We start from the raw sequence: 21437 nt of genomic DNA on the forward strand, positions 1-21437 counted from the left end.
AGAGTAGTAGTGAAGTGGATAGGCCTACTCAGGTTTGACAGCTTTGGCTGGGCCCAGGACAAAGTCATCTGAATGGGCCCCCTTCACCCAATACATTCAATGTAATAAGGACCCAATTATGGGCCCCCTATCTCCCAGGGCCCGGGACAACTGACCCCTTTGTCCCCCTTGTCGGCATCCCTGGGCCTACTGTATATCAAGAAAGTGACTTGAGTAGAAGTAGAAGTGCTCTTTTAATACCATACGGAAGTACTAAATTATTCAAAATGTCTTGTACTCAATTATTGCAAGTGGATGTGCTTTAACAACACTTCTCAAGTAGGCCTACCTAAAGTACAAGTACAAGTAAGTGATTAAGAATCTGATCCTCAAGTACTGAAAGTACAAGACTGGAAATAATTAAAGTTCTGAAAATAAAATAGGCTACAAGTAAAAATGTTCCCGCTGTGTACGCTACGGCCAATTGTACATGTTATAATTGAATAGCCCAGAGGCATCCTTCTCATGAAGGCAAAGGGCTTAACCGGTTAACCACTGCCTCCAGGTCAACTGATTCAGGCTTTACTTTTCATACTTACTTCAGTACATTAAAAAAAAGATATTGCCCACTTCTCTTGCAGCGCAGCATCCTGCTGCTTTCAAGGTTGTTGCCTTCATTCTGTAAGGTGTTCAACATGCTAATACCTTTTTATAAATAGGAGACTTTTCCCTTCAAATGCACTCCTCAGTTCATTTGAATGTGGGCAGCAGTTTCCTCGCAAAATATAAGCCTTATAAAAGTCTTGTGTCAGGTTTTGCAACAAATGAACGTTTACTAATAACATTTATTATTTCTTGACATGTTTTTCCTATCCTCTTTCTTCCTGACTCTGTCTCTCTTTCTGCCTCACTGTTGCTCACATGCACGCATACACACTGCACACACCCACACACGCACGCACGCACGCACGCACGCACGCACGCACGCACGCATGCACACACACACACACACACACACACACACACACACACACACACACACACACACACACACACACACACACACATATGTGCTCCCCTGTCGTTCACTCCCCTATCTTTTGTTTTCAACCTTGGGGGAACTATAAGAATATTAATGGCTTCTTTTCAACGGGGTAATCACAGTCCCCTCAATCATCATTAACATCAAATTAGTCTTCGTCCTGATAAGACCACGGGGGAACTTAAACTGCATGAAGGGGTAAAAGCAAACATGAAATAATTATCAATCATTTTTGCATCATTCTCATTCTCATCATTCAAAGGCCTCATGTACAAAAAAGTATTCTTAATGTCCAACAGTCCTGGTTTATATGTGACTACATGTGTGTCATAATAATTAAATTGTGGTCTGTTAATGTTAAGTTATAATAACCCATTAGTAATGATGTTGTTGTACCACATTCAATGATGGCCAATATGTTCATAGATGGTATTCTCATTTGTAATACCATTGTTAGCTTGTCTGGTAACGTTGGGACTGACTGACCTGAGGGGGTTGGGCCACGCATTGCAATCACCCGGTCTGTCTGTTGGCCTGTCTGTGTGTTTGTCCACCTGCAGTGTTTTGAAGTCAAGTGAAGTGTACTCTATAGTCAATAATACTGTATATGTAACAAGGTTAGCACAGAAGTTTGAAATTGCTTTTGACCAGTCTCCAATGTGCAGTTAAACTAAACATAAACAGTAGATAAGACATTGGTCAAGTCAAGTTTGTTTTATTGTCAATTTCTTTACATGCACTGGTCATACAAAGAATTTGAAATTACGTTTCTTGCTTTCCCATGCAGACTAATCTAGGTAAGGAGGACATAGACAGTATAGACATAGACAGTACTCATACATGGACATAAGATAGTATGGACATAGACAGTGCTCATACAGACATTTAAAGTGCAAGACTGGACAACAGAAGACTTGTAGAGAACATACATTAAGAGGAGGTATTTAACCACACACACACAACATTGATAATAATCACACACACACACACACACACACACACACACACACACACACACACACACACACACACACACACACACACACACACACACACACACACACACACACACACACACACACACACACACACACACGCACACAGCAATCAGTGGCCATATAGGTCATAGTGTAGATGCAGTAGGCTATGTAAAGAGGCATGTTGAATGAAATGTTGGAATGGAATGTTCACCGGTTTTGGATCGTCTGCACGGGGCGCCCACACACACACACACACACACACACACACACACACACACACACACACACACACACACACACACACACACACACACACACACACACACACACACACACACACACACTCGCACAAAAGAAAATCCAGTCAGCCGCAAGCTGAGGGATGGCACACTAACCTCAGATGGGCTCATCTCTCTTGTGTGAATGTTGCAAACTTGGAGACAGCAAGAGGGCGAGGTACAGGCAGTAGTGAGAGAAAATAGCACGAGGAGGAGGATGGTCACTCACCAATGAAGACTGGAAATGTAGGCCTATTTCAAGCATGTAGTGGTTCACTATCAAACTGATGTGGGGTGCCACTGACTTCATGAATTAGTCCCCTATACAGGCACACAGGACTTCCCACTCTCCGCCAAAGTCAGAGGGCTTTTCTAAGATTTGGTTTAGAACTTAAATCCCTGTGTTCCAACAGGACAGGGAGAAAAACCGAGTGCGAGAGAGTGATAAGGAAGGATTGGAAATGACACCAGGTCGAACTCAGATCTACTCTATTTGTATGTCAGCCATAGAGACATCGTCACAAGGCTTGTGTGCTTAGATTTTGAACAGTGGTTCTTTGTTTTTTGAATAAAAAACCCTTGGACACCATCATACACCTCCCAGCACCCTTGACCTCCTCATATGCCTACCAATGCCCCCCTTATTATTGAAAAATTAAAAAGACTGATGCCCCCCAATGGCAACTAAGCATCGCCCCCCCCCCCCCCCCTTTTGACGCTACCCATAGGGCTCTCCAATACCCCCTGGGGGGCTTTAGAATCACCAATGAGAAACACTAATGTAGAAGAATGAGAATCAGTTTTCACTGGCCATGCAAATATATTGTACATGCAGTACAGGAATTTAACTAGATGTTAGCTCTATACGTTCAACACCAGTAGACATGTAGCATAGGCTACCCAGAGGACAGCCTGCCTCCAATAAGGCCAACGCTGTGGGTGATTTTTGCACCACTTGACGCGTAGAAGCAAAAGATACCCAAGAGTGTGTGTGTGCCTGCGTACGTGCGAACGCGCGTGTGTGTACGTGCGGCCGTGCCTGCGTGTTCTTTTCCCAAAAGTGTGTGTTGCTTTTAACCTAGAGGACGACGTTACTTTCTTTCTGCACCTCGACCTGTCAGACTTGCAGCTTAAAGTCTTCTCTTTGTAGTTGAAAACTTACTATATGCTTGTCTTTCTCTTATTTCTTCATGACTATTCTTAACTCTTACTTAAAGACAGGATGAGGTCTCATTACAGATCTTGGGTTTTCATTTCAGGTCGGCTACACATTTGAGTGAATATTTTCCAGTTACATTAGGTCTAAACTTGTTAAACATATGGGTGACACTAGTCGTCAGATGCTGTGGGCAAATGTCAATGTCCACAGAGGTAAAATCTCTCAATTCCAATATAAACCACATTTTATACATTTTCAGTCAGATTTATATTTAATCCACCAACAGTCACACCATACAATAACGTGAACAACAAAATCAGCATGCAATGACAAAAAACAACTTGCACATCCGTACACAAAAAAAAAATCATGAAATAAGACATTTACATGAAGACACCTGTTGGGATTCACATGATATACTTGTACTGTACATACATTACATGTTACACCATACTCTTAGCATTTCATGGCACATATAATAAAATAAATAAATCTATGCAACACAGTAACTCCACTTCTTTGACATTCCACTGTAAACTTCAAACGTAAGTGTGGCCCAAATGAGATTTGCCAGAACATGGCTGGTTGCCAATCGGCTTTCATATCACTGTAGAAAAATACAATGAAGCTTTAACGCTTGTTACCCCGAAAATAAAAAGTAAAATTATAAAATAATAAACAATAAAAATGAGAATAAGAACTTGTTTGCCAGTGTTCTACAGGATGGATAATCAATTCTTAATTGCTTACTTTTCCTCTTTGTGTCTTAAATATTTTCATACTACCTTCACAATTAAGAATCTTAGCCATCTTCTTTTTTGGAACGGAAAGTTAATGGAAAAGTGTGTTAAATTGTATACATTGAAGAGACACTTAATAATCTGTCCCATTCAGACCAATAAGGGCTCGTCCTCGCTCTTGTGGCTTAGAAACACATCATGCAAAGAGTGAATAGAATCCCTTCCCACTTGTTACATAGAAGTTGTATTACCTGTACTATGTAGAGAGACAAATTCAACTGATTCACTATATAACCTTGACTGCAATTGGAGACTGAAGGCAAGTCACATCTTCAGACCGCAGCAGACTGTCTTGGGCTATCATGGTTTTTAAGCGGTGTGATACTTCAAGACAGATACACACACGTGCCAAATCCACTCCCTGCTCCACTGGAAAGAAAGCTCTATCTACACTCTGATTTGTCAACTGTGAAAAGTGTGTGCGCGTGTATGCGTTTGTTTTCCCAACATGGCTACTGAAAAGCAGAGATGAAGTTAAGGTCGGTGGAGCAATGGCACTGTTTGCAGGTGTATGGCCAAACCACATTTGATGAGAGCAAGGAGCATTTACACCACAGCGGAACAGAGCAGCAGGACCTGAAGCAGTGTACACCATGGAGCGCAGTGGGACAGAGAGAGAGAGAGAGAGAGAGAGAGAGAGAGAGAGAGAGAGAGAGAATAAGGTAAAAAATAAAGAGCAGAGACAGAAGAGAAGACAAGAATGAGAGGAGGGGAAAGGAGAAGAGAGGAAAGGAAATGAGGGAGAAGAAAGGAGGAAAGTGGAGAGGAGACGATAGGACAGGACTGTGCTCGCATAGCATACAGAGCTGAGGAGAGGGTGCGGTGGGGGAGGTGTGGGGGTTTCATGGCTTCCGGGGCAGCATAAAGACGGGGGGTGGGTGGGTGGTTAGTGCTTGGAATCTCGAGGGTAGAACTCAGCTAGTGTGGTCTGGGGAATCCTCTTCAGCATCTCCTTGGGGAAGATACGCATCAGCTGCCAACCGATGTCCAGAGTCTCAAACACACTGCGGTTCTCGTAGGCCCCTACAGGCACACACACACACACACACACACACACACACACACACACACACACACACACACACACACACACACACACACACACACACACACACACACACACACACACACACACACTTAACTTCTCTATTTGTATCCCACACTTTAAAAATTGATCACACACAAACTTTAGACACAAAATTTAGTAGTTACTCGGATATGTTTCAGGCAATAAAAAACTGATATCACACACCAGGGATGGAAATAAGCACCCGTCCACCTGCCAATGACGGGTAAATTTCAGTGGTGACTGGTACATTTTTCAACCCACCAGTCACTTTGACTGGTAAAAACAGTTAGTGACTGGTAGATTTTGAAATCTACCTGCCACCGTGAATGGTGGGGAAAAAACTTAAGTTCCACCCCTGTCACACACACACACATACACACACACAGACACACACACACTTTTGGCGATATCTATTTATCCAGTTCATAGCCAGCCCTCTTGCTGTTTTGTCCCCCAGTGCTGCCCCGGTGTCTCGGCTGTCTTACCCTGGGCGATGAAGTTTTTCTCAAACTTCTGCAGGAACTCCAGGTAGAGCAGGTCATCGGCCGTCAGAGCCTCCTCTCCCACCACCGCCTTCATGGCCTGCACGTCCTTACCAATGGCATAGCACGCATACTGTAGCGTGGGAGAGAAGAGCAGAGGACAGGGGCCTGAGTCAGGTAGGGACGCAAATTATCGATTAATTCATTAATCATTAGTTGATAGCCTTATCGATCGACTTACTATTAATTGATAAGCGGCGTTTTCTCACCGAAATCTCAATGTTTCTCGAAAAAAAAAAAAAAACTAAATCTAAAAAAATGTAATTAAAAATTGAGATAAAGTACCACATTTATATTGATTCTATTTCAATTATTTAATCCAAAGGTGATTTAAATATTCCCACTATTCACACCCCTCTTCACACACACTCTTCACATGCCCATTTCACTTGGGTCTCTTGTCAGTTGAATTGTCGATTAATTGCAATTCATGTTTTTTAATCGATTAAAGCAGCATTAATCGATTAATCGTTTGCATCCCTAATTACATGGTCTATAACCAGTTGTCCCTACCAGAGGCATAGTAGGCATACTGAGAGAGAGAGAGAGTAGAGAAGAGGTGATGGGTCTGATAGAAGTGTGCATACAGTATATTGATACCAATGGCACAAGTTCGGGCATACTGTACTGCCAGAAAAGAGGGGAGATGAGTCTAGTAATGTGTATTGGTACCAATGGCATAGTAGGCACACTGACTGGGAGAAGAGGAGAGGAGGGGAAACTGGTAGTAATAATTACATGGTCTGCAATGTAACTAGTCATAAATAAGTGTCATGTGAGAAGGGGGTTTGGGGATAGAATAATGGATTATATAATGGAATAGAATAGAATGCCTTTTGTTGTCACGCGTGTCACGTTACACGCATGTACCATTAGTCTGAAAGTGTCTGAAAGGGCAACACGCACTCAACTGCCACTTTATTAGGTACACCTTGCTAGTGCTGGGTTGGACACATATTTGCCTTCAGAACTGCCTTCCAACAAGTGCAATTGGTACTAAAGGGCCCAAATCGTGCCATGAAAATATCCCTTCGCCATTACACCACCAGCCTGATTGTCATGCTCTTGACACCAAATTCTGACCATACCATCCGAGTGTTGCAGCAGAAATCAAGGCTAATCAGACCCAGCAACATTTTTCAAACGTTATTATTGACCTAAAAAGGGAGAGAGCTGGAGGTCTGCAGCGTTCAAGTGGTAAAACTGATGGTGGTTTGAAGGTGCTCTTTGGCCAAGACGTAGAAAATATCAAAAAAAGGCAGGACGCCAAGGCACTCTTCTAGTTATTGGTTATTATTGACCAATTTTGGTGAGCCTGTGGGAATTACAGCCTCATTTTCCTGTTCTTGCTGACAGGAGTCGCACCCATTGTGGTCTTCTGCTGCTTTAGCCCATCTAGCTCAAGGTTCCACAGGTTGTGCATTCAGAGCAATTATGCATACCTCGTTTGTAACGAGTGGTTATTTGTATCAGCTCGAAACAGTCTGGCCATTCTCCTCTGACCTCTGGCACCAAAAAGGCATTTTCGCCCACAGAACTGCTGCTCACTTGATTTTTTCTCTTTTTCAGACCATTCTCTGTAAACCCTAGAGATGGTTGTATTTTAATACCCCAGCAGATCAGCAGTTTCTGAAATATTCAAACCAAGCCCATCTGCCACCAACAACCACGGCATGTTCAAAGTCACTTAAATCACCTTTCTTCCCAATTCTGATCTTGACCATGTCTTCATGCCTAAATGCATCGAGTTGCTGCCATGTGATTGGCTGATTAGAAATTTGTGTCAGTGAGCAGTTGGAACAGTGTGCCTAATAAAATGGCCGGTGAGTATACATGTAGGTGCTAAAAAGGGGGTGGTCTTGACAAGAGCGATGTTGCACCTCAATTACACACATTATTGCACATTGACTATTACAGCATATTGGCTGTTCTCTTAACTATGTCTAATTTGCAAGGTTCCTCAGGCTTTACGCCTCACGTCTTCCAAGAGATTGTTTTTAATTAAATATATATACATATATTTGTCGTTTGATCAGTAATAAGCAACACTTCAAAATGACAGCATCCAATTTGGCTTTAGTAACATCAGTGTATATAGACAGTGTTTTCAATTACCAGATGCTGGCTTGCATGAATGCTTCCATGAATACATTGCAGACTCAATTCAAATCAAACACACTTAATATGCCAAGCTCCTGTTTAAGATGTCCATTGATGCTCTTACTGTAAAGTGATAAACTGTACAGTATGATGTTCAGTATGAGGAGTCATGGACAGGTTCATAAAAACGCAGAAATTGAGAAAATGTAATTTCTACGTGGCCTCTAGATCAAGACTTGTCTGTCCTGTTCACAGTATCTGCATTTTTTGGCACCATTCATAGCGCAGTGCCAACTCTTTCGTCTGGTATCAGTTAACAACTCAGTAAACAATTGTCGTTTTCATGCATACTGATTCATATTTAACAATTGTCAGAGGAGGGAAAACCGCAGTACAGTACTGACCAATTGATTGGATACATCGGCATGGTCTTTGCGTGTCATTCCTTCACCGATGGCCGACTTCATCAGACGAGACAGGGACGGGAGCACGTTGATTGGAGGATAGATCTGAGGAAAGAACCCACAAAGTTGGATGTGAGGGGGTAAACGTGCCTCCATTCAACTCCATGCTAAGCAGGGTGAGGCGACTATTGGTCACTACGCGGTCCGTCTGTGGAACCGCCTACTTCTAGACATCAAAGCAGTCTCCACGGTCTGCACTTTTAAAACCAAGCTAAATACCAAATTATTCATAGATGCTTTTAATTAACATGTGTTTTATTTGCTTTTATGTCTTTACTACTATTATTTTTCTTTTTGTATTCACCTTTTTCAATTCACTTCTATTTATTTGCAAGGACCACTTTTTCTTTTACTTGTGAAGCACATTGGGTTGCCTCGTTGTATGAAATGGGCTATACAAATTAACTTGCCTTGCCTTGCCTCCATTCTACTGACCCCACTCCACAGGAAACTGTACCAATGTGTACAGAAAGTGGAGTCAGTAGTAGCCTAATGGTTAGGGAGTTGCTTTAGGGATCAGAGAGTAGCAGTTTCAAATCCCACCCCAAGCAGTATGTAATGGCGTAACGGTGTGATAAATTTGCTGTTACCACAAGAATGGCAATGACCAAGTCATAATGCATTACTAAAGGTCCTGTGTTATGTCTAGTGTAGTACTAAGGTTTAACTTTTCAACGACTATTACAGCATTCCACTTGTGGAACCGCATGCATTATGGGGGCTACATCCCCTTTTGCAAGGCACTTAATCCCACACTGCTCCCGGGACTGCAACCGAAAGAAAAATCCTTTACGTCCTACAGTATTAACAGAACTCAACGGGACACACAACTACATTTTTCGGGTCTAATTTCGCAGACTGACCTGTCGGTTGTGTAGCTGTCTGTCAACGTAGATCTGGCCCTCTGTAATGTAGCCAGTCAGGTCAGGGATGGGATGGGTGATATCTGAAAATCACAGAAAGGAAGCAAGTTAATAACACAAGATGGAGACACTTTCAGACTGACCTCCAGAGTGCACTCCTTTTCAGTTAACCCATTTTGACCTGAAGTAGGCTGCTAAAAAAGGCCATTGTGTATACAGTCTCCTAAAACCTGAGCATTGATTTTCATAAAAATTGAACAGAATTGTCAACGCTTACTTTAACCTTCATTTCTTACTCTCTGAAGCACGCAGAGAGATGAAATTTTAAAAATGATAGCTTAGGCTTTCATTTGTACGGCATCTTCACACGAGGGCAAAAGTTTAGGTTATTCTTGTCCATTCATCTTAGAAACTGACAAACTCTCTAAGTCTTCCTGCTCATCTTCAAACATCTCTTAAATCCACTGACCTCTATGTATGGGATCGTAAGATATGTCTTTTTATTTTTTAATTAAGATTTTTTGGGGTCTTTTACGACTTTTTTTGACAGGACAGTTGGAGAGGTGGACAGGAAGCGAATGGGGAGAGAGATGGGGTTGGCAAATGATCCGGGCCGGGAATCGAACCCGGAGCAGCCGCATGGCAGACTAGTGCCCTACCGGTTGGCCACGGCAGGGCCTGTCAAGATATCTCCATCTCAATTTCGTCCTCATTACCTCTGCCAAGGGGGTTGTTTTCGGTAGCATTGGTTTGTTTTTCTGTTTGTCAGTCAGTAGGATGATGGATTATGCATGGCGGACTTTGATGAAATTTGTGGACTTGTTGGAAATGACAAAAGGAACAAGTGACACAATTTTAGTGGCGATCCAGATCACGACTCTTCACCATTGCAGGATAGGGTGAATTTTGACATTCCAGTTTCCAACTAATCAACTTCTGCTTTATACCTGTCTGCCTGAGCCTCACCGTCCATGGACACAATCTCCAATAAAGGAATGAAAAGCCCATTAAAATATTTTAAACAACAACAAAAAAACCACATAGTGCTAGTGACGGCCATGTTCCCCACAATCTTTCAGCCGTGCTCCTGGCCCTGGCCTCACCGTCGTTGGGCATGGTGAGGATGGGGATCTGGGTGATGGAGCCGTTGCGGCCCTCCACGCGGCCGGCTCGCTCGTAGATGGTGGCCAGATCTGTGTACATGTAGCCGGGGAAACCCCTCCTGCCGGGCACCTCCTCCCTGGCAGCAGACACCTGGGACGCAGGGAAAGGACACGGAGCTTATAATCACAGGGCATGGATATAGACTACTTTAGAGTATTTTATTGGGGGGGCTTTTTGGCCTTCATTATTACAGGACAGTATGAGAGTAGACAGGAAACGATAGCGAGAGAGAGATGGGGCAGGTCCGGGAAATGACCCCAGCCGCGTCGCGCCACAGCGCCCCAATGGATATAGAATACTTGATGTCACGTTTATCTTTTTGGTGTGGTCAGTTGCCATCTTGGTACAGGATTACTTTTTCTTCTCATGTTCAGCAAAAATGTGTGGGTTTTTTTTAACACCACCTACAGGATAATTTGTGTATCATCTTGTCACCTCCAAACAAAGATGCACTCAAATTGAGATAATCGTTACCACAATACGGAGGTAGTCAATGTGACAAGTAGTTCTACATCTATGGTCACGGGGCATGAAAAAAACAAAACCTGAAAATAACTCTAGACATGACACTAACATTTCAAGACTATCACTACCAGCACAAACCAACACTACCAGAATACTAGCAAATGTTAAATGTAACCTGTGATCCCACATCTGATTTCAGGCAACTTGTCTAAAGGCGGTTTCATACTTAGCGTAACTGGCGCTAACCTCATTCATACCTCCCTCGCGACGATGGCGTGCGCTCAAAATGACGTCACACGCCCCTCCGCAAGCTGCCGCGGCGCGAGCTCGTGCACCCCACATTTTTTGTAACTTGGCCACCAGCGACCATGCAGGTATAGGCAGACAAAGCAGGAGTTGCGAAGAGAGGCTACAGCTACTGTAGGCTACTACAGAATGGACCCTGCATCATTTTGTGGATAATAAAATGTCCTAGAGAGTTATTTTATCTACTCCCTTAAATGTTGTTCAGTGAACTAATTGTTTACTTTGTTCAGAAGCACGTTGTGTTCGGCGATCTATTTATAAATTCTGCAACCAGAACAATGCTCTCACATGGTCTTGGAATGATCTGGTAATGTAGGCTATAACAAAAATATATGTTTCATTGTGGTAAGTCAGACGTTCAGTAGCCCTACAGCAGTCGTGTTTGGCTTTCTATTTTTTATACATCTGTAGAACTCCAGCTGCGAGTTTCTGCCATTTCTGCGACAGATTCTGCCGTTTCTCTCATGAACAGCAGAGGGCACACTTCCGAAAATGCAAGCAAAAGCCTGTAAATGGCGCTTTTGACTATGAATGGTCTGCCACATTTTAATGGTTCTCGCGCCAAATGCGCCAAAGTGTGCACGTTAAGTATGCAGAGCCTTTAAGATCTATCTGCTATCATTAAAGTGACCGTTTATTGACATTGTAGAAGTATATAATGAGAGTATGGAGGAAGTTTTGTATTACGTTTCAGTTTACAGGCTGGAATGGGAATTTCCCCCCATTGAAAATTACGAAGAACACCACATCCATACTCAGCTCACCTCTCTCAAGGCCTCTGCATAGGAGCTCATGTCCGTCAAGATGACCAGGACGTGCTTCTCACACTGGTAGGCCAAGAACTCGGCTGAGGTCAGTGCCAGGCGCGGAGTGATGATGCGCTCGATCCTGCAGGTCACATTGTAATTCAGTGTTACCAGAGACATTGGAAAAGGTAGAAACTAATCAAGTCTGTACTTTTCCGGGATCCAAGTGACGTCGGGTGAACACCCTTTTAGGAGACCTTAGGTTAGGAGACCTTAGGTTGAGGATAAATGGAGTTCCTTTAGTGTGATGGCACACATCTTATGCAAACTGCCACCAAATGCCACAGAAAGAGAAGAACAAGGAGGTCCCCTTTGGAGACCAAACTTGAGCACACTGCTTTGCATTGGGTAGGCGGGATTTGATTTATCTTACTTTACTAGAAAATCTTTGGTGTTAATATGCATTATGGGCTTGCTTCAGCAGACCTCAACAGAACAGACTTGAAAAATAAAATGCACAACAGAACAATCAAATAAATACAATCAGCAATTCTGTAGAATGAAACATTACATTCCAAGCACTTACGTGGGATCATTGGCAAGATTCAGGAAAAGACAAACATTGTCCATGGATCCATTCTCCTCAAAGTCAGACTTGAAGAACCTTGCAGTCTCCATGTTCACCTGAAATCAAAGATCGTTCGCTACATATTAACAGCCAGAGAGTAACAACTCGAGACAAAACGAGAACAGTGGTTATTTGCATTTGATAGATGCAGCTAGTCTGTAGAACATATTCTATGTGATAAATCTTTGGTACAACAAGTCCGACAGGCGGACAAAGATGCGTCCATCTATGCACTGCCGCCTTGTGGACACAGGAGGGAATGACAATTTCAAGAATGCGTTCAGATGGACCGACAGACAGACAGACCTATCGACGGACGGACAAACCCTCTTATAGAGATGCTAGGACGCATCTAAAAATACACAGGCAAAAAATAAAAAGCTCAATATTTAGCATCAAGAAATATCCTGAATATACATATAAAGAAACTGGATGCTGTGATGTGGCTCACCCCCATGGCAGCGAAGACAATGGCAAAGTTCTCTTCACTGTAGTCCATCACGTCTTTGGACTTCTTCACCAGTCCAGCCTGGCGACAGATCTGGGCAGCAATCTGACGTGATGAAGGACAAAAGTTTAGAAGCACCAAAACTGTTCCAGAGAGACACACTTCACAAACACACACACACACACACACACACACACACACACACACACACACACACACACACACACACACACACACACACACACACACACAAGCACGCACGCACGCACGCACGCACAGCACAACACAGCACAGCACAGCACAGCACAGCACATCACAAACGTGAATGGTTTTAAATAGAGTAAAGGGCACTTGGACAAAACTTTATCAAATTCATAATTGAAATACATTTGTAATAAGTACAGTACATATGTGCAATTGATGTACATTTTTGGGTCTTCTTAGGGCTTAATTTGGCAGGGCAGTGAAGATAGGGACAGGATAGATGTGGAAGAGAGGTACTATACTAGGGGACTGTAGGGAAGACTTGGGACATGACCCTGATGCCCCCATGAGCACATACTGGTTAGTGGGACAGTTGCTCTGAGCACTGGGACCAGTGTTGCCAGATTGGGCTGTTTCCCGCCCAAATGGGCTGCTTAGGATGGCCATGTGCGGGTAAAAATGGCATTTAGCAGAAAAACCCGCCCAATTTCTCCAATAGACATCAATAGAATGGGGCGGGATTTTGTGCTTCTAGGTGGGTTTTGAGCACTTTTTGGGCTGGAAATCATCAGCCTCATCTGGCAACCCTGACTGGGACACAGCATACATTCCTACAGACTCAGTTCTTGGAAAGTTTGGAAACACGGCAAGGGAGGTTCTCAACTAAAAGCAACTAGAGGTGGGCAACCCAGCTACAGAGGGCCACGTAAGTGGCATACTGCACATTTGGCCAATCATGTAAAAATATGCTCGATCTTATAGGCACTTTGCACGGCTGGGTAGATGAGTCAAGCTTTGGGTGAAATCGTCTAGGTTATGCTGCCATACAAAGTCAAAATTCAGTCTGTAGAATATATGAACACAAAAACTGGGGGAAATAATTTCCATTAATTTCATGTTGCCAGGACAAACATGGTGTATTTATAATAGGGAATATGCTTTTTATGTTCTTTCCCAATACTGAGAAGTAAGATATTTATCTATTCATGAGATTAAGAGGGTGTTGTACAGTACAGTCAGGTTGCAGACTTAACAATTAGTTCTCTAACAAATTATGAAGTTACTGCTATTTGGCTTTGTAGGGCAGTATGTCCACAGGCAGAAGCAATACATGACACAACCTCTACTGGGATATGAATTGGGATTAGCCACCACTACAGGGAACTTTCTAAAAGGGCCAGTCATTTTACTATACTGTACCTGTCCTTACACATGACCTTGTGAAGGCTGAAAACAAAAAAGGTAATTTTGTCAACTTGACTAGGTTTGTCTAGCCCGGCGACGCCATCTGATGTACTCCACCCAAAGATTTTGGCTTCGCATATCGTCTGGCAAAAGCCTCGAGCTCGGTTCGCTCAGTGTTTAGCCAATCAGCAAACAGTTGAGAGTGGTGATGTAGAACTCACCCGCAAGCTCCGTTACTGATTGGTTAAGGTAACTATATTCACACTTTCATTTTGTTATTTGTATGCTTTTGCGACGCTATAAAGTAACAGGCATGCTAATAAAGCACAATATGGGTTTTCATTTGAGTTTGGAACTCCATTTCATTTAATGATAGAGTAAGATCAGACCATCTCCCACCGTCCACGGAGACGGATCCTCGTGGCTTTTGCCAGACTGATTGACGGAGTCAACAGTCGGCTTTTCGCCCAGGCTAAGGTTTGTCTGTAGTAGCCTAAGTAATGTAGTTCAAATTCTAAACTGAAGGGTGCAGCAGTTGTGATTTGCATAATCCCAATTTAACAGCAGTTGAAATAACATACTTTTTCCTCTGTGTGAGTTTATTAATTATTCCAATTAAATCAAGTTATAAATTAAACAAAATTAAATAAAATCTGTTTCGCCTCATAGCTGACTTGTCACAGTAATTGTGTTAGTACACATATTGATGCAAAGCAAATGTAATGCAGACATACAGGCAGTGCAAGGACAACTTCTACCAATACACATTACACTATGAAAACACTACACTATAAAATAATTAAAATGTGCAAAGCCTGCCATCAAAAAAAATGAAATATGTGGTCCATTCCAGACCTCGTTGTGGGGCAGGCCGGCAGCTGAGAAAATGGGGATCTTCTGTCCTCGGGCGATGCTGTTCATGCCGTCAATGGCGGAGATACCAGTCTGGATCATCTCCTCGGGGTAGATACGGCACTGAGGGTTAATGGGCTGGCCTGTGGACAAAGAGGGAGCAGTGCGTACTCATTTCTTAGCATGAAAAGTAGGGATGGGCATAATTAACCGATTAACCGATGATTGATCATTAAACATTTAGTCGAAGAAATTAATTTTCGCCGACGAACCGTTAAACAAAAACAAACAAAAAACATGAATGTAGGTCATTAGTGCACGTCCTCAATGCAATGCATTTTGCTGTTACACCTACACAATTTGGGCAGCAGGGGGCAATATCTCACCATCACCGTACCCTGGCTTGACTTGTTTGTTACATGCGAGCTTCCATAGAGCGGGCTTTGCCTAACCATGAAGAGGTCTTGGCGAAGTGTGGCGTGGGACCATTTTCGGTTAGAAAATGACAAAGTGTACTGTAATTACTGCAATGTGAATTACAAATACAGTTAATCGACAACGACCATGATGCATCACTTGAACACCGCGCATCCAAGCCTTGTAAAAGACGGCGGTGATTCAGCCTCGCCTCGATGTCTGCACCGTTATGTGCCTTCGTTGATGGCTCGCAACATGAAGCCTCCCTCGTTTGCGCATTGTGCACCAATTCAGGTTTAATTTTTCTTGTTAATCACTTGACACTTGTGTTGTTAATAAAAACAAATCCTCGAAGAAAAACATGATGTTTTTGATGTATTGTTGTTATACAAGAGTATAGGGCACGGTGGGCCTAAATGTGTGATGTTTTTAATATAAAAATGTTAATGGTTAACCGATTATTAATTATTATTATATGGTTGTGACGTCATCAGTCGAATGCTCCATTCATTTCAATGGGGCTCCCCAACGTTCGCACGTCTGTTATTTTTCGATAACGGACGGGTTGGTCTATAACAGACCGCTGTCAATGGCAACAAGACTTCTCACTGCTAAAGCGACTTTTCAACAAGACTCTAATCAGCTGCTGTGATAGACAACACCTGTTGTCCTGGCTACCTAGCTGTTAGCGGTGTTCCACAACGGCACTGTTTTGTTTTGTGCAGCAACAATCTTTTGACATTACTTCACATTAAATAGGCCTAAAGAAATGTCCCCGCCATGTGTGAATCATTTAAGTATATCCATATAATAAGCGGGTTAACTTTCGGCGAGTCGGTCGCTTTGTGGAATAGCAGCACTTCAGAGAGAACAAGACCCCTCCGCTCCGCGTCGGGGTCTAAAGATTCTCTCTGTCGTGCTGCTATTCCACGGTAGCGACCTTCTCGCCGAACGTTAACCCTTACTTAATTCTCCCGACGATCGACGAAGACATTTTCACCGTATGCCCATCCCTAATGAAAAGTATCCACATTACTATCCCACCCACAAACCCTGCTGCATTTCCTCTCTGCTAGTTACTGCTGCCCATGGCCCTTCTGAATGCAGGGTTCCTACAAGTTTCTTCGAGTAAAATTCAAGGCTTTTCCAAGGCTTTTTAAGGTATTATTTCCAAATTCTTGAATTCAATGCTTTTAAGGCTTTTTAAGACCCCGCGGGAACCCTGTGAATGATTTAGCATTAGCAACTGCTACCCAAATAGCGATGGCGACTCCCTTATAAACATAGATGATAAAGTGGATACTGTGCCACCGCATCATTGGCGAAGCTGTGGAACCGATGGTTTGGTGTTCAAACCGGTTCAAACAGTTTCATTATCAGGCAGTACAGCTAAGTCTTGAGACTACGCTAAGCCTTTCCCAAACACTCACTACACAGATTAAAACCGTGAAAAACCCTGATACACACAGCTAGAGGCTAGCGGTGTGATTTCAGCACAAATGTTGTGCCTTTTTTGATTACCTCCAATGGTGCGCTATTAGACCACGACACACGCACACGACAGGCAAAAATATTTTCTGCCACTAGCCGAGTTGGTCTAGTCTACTAGGCCATGATTAGTCAATTACTGTGTCAATTATTCACCGTGTCCATTACGGTGCCAATTAATGTCTCAGCTGCTCACTCAAACACAGTTTGAAGTGTTAAACAAATGAACCAATGTGGTGGAGGCCTCTGATACTATAACATTGTTATACATGGGTTCACTGTGTTTATAAACACAATGTTGTGAGGAGGGGCAAGACACTGGCAGGCAGCCAACCACGAGAGCGACAGCGGTTTCCAACAATCAGAGGTTGAGTTGTGCGCAGCTAGGGTTGCGCAGCTAGGGTCGCGCAGCCAGGAGAAAACAAAAATGTAGAACCCATGTATAGCAAGAATGGCACAAACGAATTTTAACGTGTTGGTAAAGAATGTCTGTCTGTCAGTCTGAAGAATGTTCACATGTTATACAAGTTCGAATTTAATTTTTTTTATCATTTAGAGACAATTTTGTAGTAACATGGTCAATATTTAGAACATCCAGTAAAGCATGTGGAATAAAGACAATATCCATACACCCACAACATTGTCCATACCCATAATATCCAGGTAATCTTCAGCCAGAACGGCAGGTCCACGGTCAATGGGTTTGCCCGAGCCGTTGAATACTCGACCTGTGAAAACACTGGAATGTCAATAAAAAAAGAACCCACAGCAAAATACTAACATAACAGTGATGTGATCCTGCCTTCTTCTCATACATGAACCATCCATTATATTATCCAACGAATCCTACTGAGCACACGAACCATTAGACAGATAGATCTGATCATTGGTAAAAAATAACTTGTGTTAGGTGTCCAAAGAGTTTGAATACAAGGCAGTATTTTTAGCTTTCGTAAACAAGGAATGACTGGTATCTCTGTCAACTGACTTGCAATTCAGTGCAGAAACTTACCAAGCATATCTTCAGACACTGGCGTGCGAAGGATGTCACCTGTGAACTCACAACTGGTCTTCTTAGCATCAATGCCAGAGGTTCCCTCAAATACCTGAATTAGAGTTAAAAAAAACAAACAAACAAAAAAAAGGATCATCTTTCGTGATGGAATAGTCTTGGAATGATTGTATCAGTTAAATTGTCCACAGAAACAGTCTCAGTCAGTTCAGTTGACAGACTCATCTGACACACATACTGTTAATGTTCTTATTGACATGTTATGGCCATTAATGAAACTCAGCGGACATTGGGGAATACAGTTGTACATTATATATTTTTTAAAAACTGCACAGTGTGTGTGTGTGTGTGTGTGTGTGTGTGTGTGTGTGTGCGTGTGCGTATGTGTCTTGACACTCTCACCTGCACGACAGCCTTAGAGCCGGTGACCTCCAGCACCTGCCCGCTCCTCTTGGTGCCATCGGGGAGGGTGAGGTGCACAATCTCTGCATACCTGGGGAACTACAGCACAGCAACACAGCACTATTGCACCACTTCACAACCAACGTTATTACGTTACGTTATTATTGTTAATATTTTCTTCTGGGGACCTTTGTTGAGCACAAAACTTTACATTGCTCAGTCAGGAATCATGACAATAAAACATCTTGTAATCCTGTAATATTCAGATGGATGATAAATGATGAATGATAGCAGATGATATACTGTAATAACATTTACAATAGAATTCTAGGATATAGAATAATAGATGTTGATGAATAGTTAGTGAAGCCCCCTTTGTGCAGCGGCAGAGGGGTGAAAACTGGCCAAGGCTTTCAGTTGTACCAATAGTATTGTTCTTGCAGATTAGTGTGAGATGCCATATGTTGAGTGATCATAATGATCAGCTACACGTCTGATTTACAGCCACGAAGATTGTCTGACGGTCTATTCGTAGACATCTGCAAATGACAGTCCCTAGTATAACCACTGTAGAGTCAGAGAGCAAAAAGTGAGTTCTTAAGATGGTCCTTTCATGACACATTCCATTTGCAATCATGTGACATTCCCGTGATGAAAAGCACTAGGATTGGGAGACATGTGACCACTACTCCTACTTCCTCCCAAAGAATCTGGGATCTAGCAAGCTCCAAGTTTATCCCTAGGTCGCATGTAATTTAAGGCTAGCCTATGTGTAATTAAAGTACCATTACCATGTTTGTGTCATTCACGTTTGACAATTAACCTACCTTGACTTGATCCAATATGACCAGGGGGCCGTTCACTCCCGCCACTGTCTTGTATGCTGTAAACACAACACACTATCGTTATACAGTGTCGTAGAGTCATGAGTCATGAGAAGCCCACTGCGCTTTGACTGCCAAACAACCAACCCGAGGAAGGCCAGATATAATTCGAAAATTGGGACCTAAATTGGCCTTTCTTTTGGATGCTACACACGTGCTATGACTGTGGCAAACAGTCAGAAGCGATACCAAATGAATATTTAGCTTTCAGTTGGAATTAAAAAGTGTCACACTAGTTCTACATCTGTCATGTTGTCATACTGCGTGCCATCAGAAACCACCTTATCAATGTAGCATAATGGTTTGCAAGGTCAGCAACATCAATAGAAGCCTCTGAAGATGCTAACGCTATCTGCCTCCTTGTGTTGCATTCAGATTTAGAATTTTATTTTGTGTGTTGGTAGGATGTTGTGGAAAAAATGGTTTTCTATTCTACGTGTACGTCTAGCTGGCAAAAACGTCAATCTGACAGATGTCAAAATGGTATGTTCTCTGCAGAATCAGATGCTACGTCTATCGCCTTTTAAATCACGTAGCTTTGACGTGCACTATTAACAGTCTTTGCGTCGTGTTGTATTAGTTAATGCGTTATAAGCACATGGTATCATATTATATTAAGACGTCACATTCTGTGGAAAAGGTAAACGTTGCATCGCTTATTTATTAGCCAAGGAATGTATCATCGTTAGCTAGAGGCTACCTACGTCAAATGTATTTTTTAGTAACAGACGTTGATGCAACTTACTTAGACGTGGCTGGGAAATATAGTCCCGACTCACGGCGAGGGCATGTTCACGAGAAGCTGCTGTTTTAGAGCCGCCAAACGCAGTTGAGAAGTCATTCATGGCACCGCCGACCATTCCCTTCATAGCATTCATCGCCATGTTACCGTGCTGACAGCATCAACCAAGTCGTGACAACCACACTGCGCATGTCACTACACGGTGCGTGCTCAGTGTTGACCCTTGCGCATTCTCCTGGCGCAGGTTGAGCTGGCCAAGGTGCTGATATTTTCTTGTTACACAAACAACGTGCACTGTCATTGTTTCAATTCAATGTATTTAATTGTCTTCAGACATGGCAACTCCAGCACTCGTGTATACCAGAAAAAATAAAGAAAAAAGTGCAAGAGTCTTTCCATTGGTAATGACATCAAAAGATAACGCTCATGATTCATGAATAGGCATACAATAACAAAAACAGCAGCATAATGCGTGATCATTTCATTTAATTGTTTTAACAAAGCTTTTGTGTCCCTAAATGAACTGGTGTATTTTTTTCTAAGTAATCTGAGTAGGAGGTATAGACTTAATTACCAAGTTATCTGTAGACCATAATTAGCCTGAACATTGTTGATTATGAGTAACAGATCAATGGCAAACATATAAACGGTACAGTATCAGAAATAATAAATACAATCAACAACATGATGAATCTAACTATTATATATTTGTGTATCTTTATAATTTCTCTTGAGTATAATCTTGACTTGGCACACACCAACTCCCGGCAGGAAGTCCCGACATTAAGACTCAAAGATGATGTGTCAAACTGGCAGTCATCAGACTAGATGACTTGTAGGTATGTACATTTTTTTCTGAATAGGCTACAGCCTCCAGACTTTGGACTCAATAATTGAATGATTAAATGACAAAGTCATACATTTAACTTGGAATGCATAGGCAAAATTACACAGCAAAATATATATAATAATAACAAAACCTTAAGTCTTGATTATTGAACCTTATTACCAATGACGGAGGGAATAATAGGACGTCACCAAGAGAGATGTCAACTGGTGGACATGTGGAGCAATTAAAGTTACAGAATCGTAAAAATGGCCCTGATCTGTCACCCGAGATGAGTTGATTCAGAAATAACTACATCATTGACAGCAATACTACATACCACACATATCATTTACAGGCTGCATATTCTGTTTATGTTTAGATTTTTTTGC

At 42.4% G+C, this 21437-nt stretch overlaps 1 protein-coding gene across 1 annotated transcript; it reads right to left on the reverse strand.

Moving 5' to 3' along the window:
• Window positions 1–3690: 3690 nt before the first annotated feature.
• atp6v1b2 (ATPase H+ transporting V1 subunit B2) lies at window positions 3691–20370 on the reverse strand. Its single transcript, XM_063210716.1, has 14 exons — window positions 20223–20370; window positions 19421–19476; window positions 18594–18692; window positions 18192–18285; window positions 17830–17907; window positions 15278–15417; window positions 13037–13138; window positions 12544–12641; window positions 11976–12099; window positions 10380–10530; window positions 9277–9359; window positions 8354–8458; window positions 5793–5922; window positions 3691–5261 (listed from the first exon to the last, which is right to left on the reverse strand). Exons 1-14 carry the CDS (start codon window positions 20359–20361, stop codon window positions 5125–5127), a joined length of 1536 nt encoding a protein of 511 aa, XP_063066786.1. The 5' UTR covers window positions 20362–20370; the 3' UTR covers window positions 3691–5124.
• Window positions 20371–21437: the final 1067 nt, after the last annotated feature.

The sequence above is a fragment of the Engraulis encrasicolus genome, chromosome 11, assembly GCF_034702125.1.
Source record: "Engraulis encrasicolus isolate BLACKSEA-1 chromosome 11, IST_EnEncr_1.0, whole genome shotgun sequence".
Taxonomy (NCBI): domain Eukaryota; kingdom Metazoa; phylum Chordata; class Actinopteri; order Clupeiformes; family Engraulidae; genus Engraulis; species Engraulis encrasicolus.